Source organism: Propithecus coquereli, unplaced genomic scaffold (genome assembly GCF_000956105.1).
Source record: "Propithecus coquereli isolate 6110/MARCELLA unplaced genomic scaffold, Pcoq_1.0 Scaffold116, whole genome shotgun sequence".
NCBI lineage: Eukaryota > Metazoa > Chordata > Mammalia > Primates > Indriidae > Propithecus > Propithecus coquereli.
The window spans coordinates 351,473-355,488 of NW_012135636.1; the positions used below are offsets into that span (position 1 = coordinate 351,473).

A 4,016-nucleotide genomic window follows, 5' to 3' on the forward strand; every position below is an offset into this window, starting at 1 on the left:
TATATTTTTAAAGATAAATTTTTCCTGACAAAACTGGGCATTCAACAAAGTTGGAAATGAGAAAAGTGATCACATATAGGTTCTCTGTTTAATACCCAACTTCTGTAATTTCTTGAGAAGTTACATCAGGGAAAGGCAAGAAAGGAGTTAGCATGTGGGGAATATAATGGAAAATCATGCACAGTCTAACAGTAGGGTAAGATGGCCTGAAGTATATATACTGTTTGGGTTAGGGAAGTCAGCCTGGTGTGCGGCAATCTGACAAAGACAATCAATCAATTAGTTAAGAAGGATAATCAAGAATTGACTACATGTTGTTATATTTCTATTTTTGTTTACAATAACAAAAAATAATTTGGAGGGAAAGATCAAATCATTTTCTGAAGATCACTTAATATCAACTTATGTGAAAACCAATTTTATATCTAAAGCTCATTATAGATTTTTAGAATATATTCAACAGTGTATATGGAGGCATTTGAAAAAATTTTACTGACTGAATCAGTGACTAATATGGAGAAAAATGACAATATTTTAAAATTTATCAATGCTGACACCATATCTGCATAGCCACAAATATTTTAGTCTTATACTTTTCAAACAAATCAGAAAATTGACTAGGGTAAGCAAAGTATGGTCAATGATCAAATTCTCTAACGTTCTCCAAATAAAAACCATCTGACAAATTGTATATTTTCTATTATGGCTATCTTTCCTAATTACAGAATAAAAGTCTGAACACTGAAAAGTAAATTAAGCACTAAAGGGTTAACTTTTCCTGTTTAAAGCAGACAATGATGCTGGGAACTGATAGTGCCTGTTTCTGTCATGAGCCTCTACTGCTGTTGGCCACATGTTTTAAAAAGTCTACTAATGACAACCAGAAACCACATTTCAGTTTTTGGATAAAACTGTTTAAGAACGTAAGAAATCCTCATGATTTGAATTTTTTTAAAAAAAGCCACATTGAAGTGATGTTTTAGAAACAAACATTCAAACTTTGTATTATAGATGATTGGAGCAAGATGTGTCCTTGGATATCAGTTTGGTCATTTACAGATGAGGCACTAGAGGCCCAGAGGTGTTAAGTGACTTGCTTATGGCCATGCAGCAATTTTCTAGGTCAAGTTAATTTGTCAGTTTTATAAGAGTTCTTATCAAAGCTCAGCATACCATTCTAGTATGGTACCAAAAAATGTAGGGCTTAGAAGGCAATAGTGACTCAGAAATAGCAAAAGTGTCATAAGAGGTCACATGCTTCTGTTTTGTTGATATTCCTTCATTTTTCTTGCAGAGACAAATTAGTATAGATAAAAATAAAATATAAATCAGACAGCTTGTCTTTGAAATTCCAAATTTAGTTATCATCAAATGGAACTTAGGTGCCTGCCTATGTTATACTATTTTAACCTTATTATTCTGTTACTTTAATAAATAAAGCCAAGCCGTCACCTTGCATGGTGGTAGGCAAAGCTGTTGCTAGCAGGAGAAGAAAGTATTTTCCAAATGTTGAGAATGTCCACAAGCTGAACTTTACCCCATAAAGGACTGTGCCGAGCCTGGAGCCAACATCAACCAAGACCTTTCCGGACAGATCAGGGAGTACATGATGATAAATGAACTTCAATTCCATGAGGGAGAAGGAATGTGAAATAAATCCTGGAGAATTAGAACAGAGTCAACATCAAATTTGCTTGGGCATAAACAATTATATTCCGTACTTCTAATTTTTTCACCTATATTTATAAAGTATATTTCATGGTTTTTTTCCTAATCAATGAAATACAGAAGTTATTTAGAAAAAAATTAGTGTAATAATTTTGTATTCATCCACTCCAAGCTGCATTAAAGAACAAATATTAAGTCTCTGCCATATAAAAGACCTCTAGGGAATAGCTACTTAGATGAATGTCCCTATCCCTGTGCCCTTCATTTGTTTTTGCTTTTGCTTGGTATGTCCTAGGTTTTTCCCTTGCTCTTCTCCATATGACCTGTTGCTGTCTGGGATGACTTCCTTACCTCCATACCTTCTGAATTTCTCACCTAACCCCAGAATCAACCTCAGAACTACCACATACTGCTGCACTGATGGTAGACTACCAAACGAATGACTATCTCTGGAATTGTGTGATAGGGCTGCCCTGATCAACCTAGAATGTGTTCTGGAGTGCAAGAGAGGAGTGGTATGGAAGGAGATTAAGATAACTTCATAAATTGTTCTTATTCCATTCAGCTTAATTGCCACCATTTCTAGCCTCTTAGTCTATCTTCTCACCCCAGTTTCCGTCATGAAATATCTGGGATAGCCTGAGTCTGGTTTTCTTCTGATATGGAGGTAACCCAAAGACTATATTATGTTCTATGTAATATAATGGGCAGGAAGGGGGAAACCTTGGTCACAACCAATGGATGGTGGCAAGGAAAATGGAAGCAGGTGGGACAATCCTTTGGAAGAGAATAAAGGATGTGACTAGGTCTCAAAGGTAACTCTTTGGGGGTAGGTGGGCTTTGACCAGTGTAATCCTTATCTCCCTAGGATCCTCATCCTCACCACTCTCTTTGCCACACTAGTGCTTCTTCTCTGGGCTACAGAGTCACTATTAATGTATTTTAGCTAGACATGCCCCATGTCATGTGGGAGGAAGAGTCCCGCATAGTGATAGATGTTTCAGATTTACTGTAGTTATCTGGGCTGGCCTGGGTACCTAATCATTAAAAAACTGATTTTTATGGGCAGATGCATCCTAATCTTCTAATTATTATTATTTGTTAAATATAGCTCTTCTATAAATCTCTATAAATCAGATCTATTTCTTACAGTATTAGAGTTATAATTCACTTTTTCAGTTTTTCCTCTATTGTTTACCAGGAAGAGTAACCCACCGTATGCACTAACTCTAAATCTAAGTGAGCAGGGAGATGCATGACAGACTAGACAATCATAGCCAGTTTGAACAAAGAATGTATTAACAGAAGACTTAACATATTAGCAGAATGGAGTTAGTCTCATTTCCTGTTTGGGACACAGGTGCTGTAGCTGAGAGGCAGATATGCAAGAGACTTTCTGTCACTAGAGTTGTTCTCTGTTACAGATCAGGATGCCTCACTGGGTCAGATTATGTCCTGAATTAACTCTTTCTCAGGATTATCTATCTCTGTCTTCTGAGACCAAGCCCACCCAATAATATCTGATCACCATATGACTTCACAAGTAGATGTTCTTATAGGAAGAGTATTTCAGCCCCTTTGGAAGTTATATTTTTCATTGTAAATAAATCTGTGTATGGTTAATATTATCAATCTCTGCTGAGTATGAATCATCAAGTATTCAGTCACTTCTGATTAGTTTCTGGACCTGAAGAGTTGCCTCTGATTACACAGTTTTTAGATGTGAAAAACAGTTTCTAGATGTGGCCTAGGGGACAATAAGTAGCCTAGCTGCCCTAGATAATATTTCTACTTAGTCTCCTTAACTGAAATATTTGGTAAAGGCTATGCTGCAGATGTTTCAAAAAACATTGAATGGCTTAGTTGAAAATTTGCATACTCATGACATGTAAGGAAAAAGTACACATATAAAGTCATCAGATTTGCACGCTTAAGTGCCTACCTAAAGGTGCTGTCTGGTGTGAGCCACACACCATACAGTAGTTTCTGCTCATTTTTCCTTCCTCACATAATGAATCAATCAAGTCTTCATCATAAAGGAATGCATCGACGTGAACTGTGGGGTCTGGCTGTTGCTGTATCTGGTGGAGAGAGAAAAACATCAAAAGAAACAAAGTACAAAGAAGTCTGTTTTTATTGCTAAATAATGCAAAAAAATCAGTGGTTCATATGCTAAAATTCTGAGAGCAAAAAGAAGGCACAGAAAGATAAGTTTTATTTATTCAAGTCAGTAACTGTTCTTTTTTCATTTTATTTCTGAGACACTAGCAACTTTTAATTTGACCTGGAATAATGCAAAATGTGGCTATGAGAAATACATAAAATTTTAGTGTAAAGGAATATTAGAG

General features: G+C 35.9%; 1 protein-coding gene across 1 annotated transcript in view; it reads right to left on the reverse strand.

Annotated features, from left to right (window-relative positions):
* Positions 1–4,016, reverse strand: part of LOC105821427 — a 34,177-nt gene that overhangs the window by 16,295 nt on the left and 13,866 nt on the right. The window contains exons 3-4 of the mRNA XM_012658130.1: positions 3,611–3,749; positions 1,538–1,659 (exon numbers count right to left, since the gene is read on the reverse strand). Of these exons, the coding sequence (XP_012513584.1) occupies positions 1,538–1,659; positions 3,611–3,749 (261 nt within the window). The remainder of the gene's footprint in view (positions 1–1,537; positions 1,660–3,610; positions 3,750–4,016) is intronic.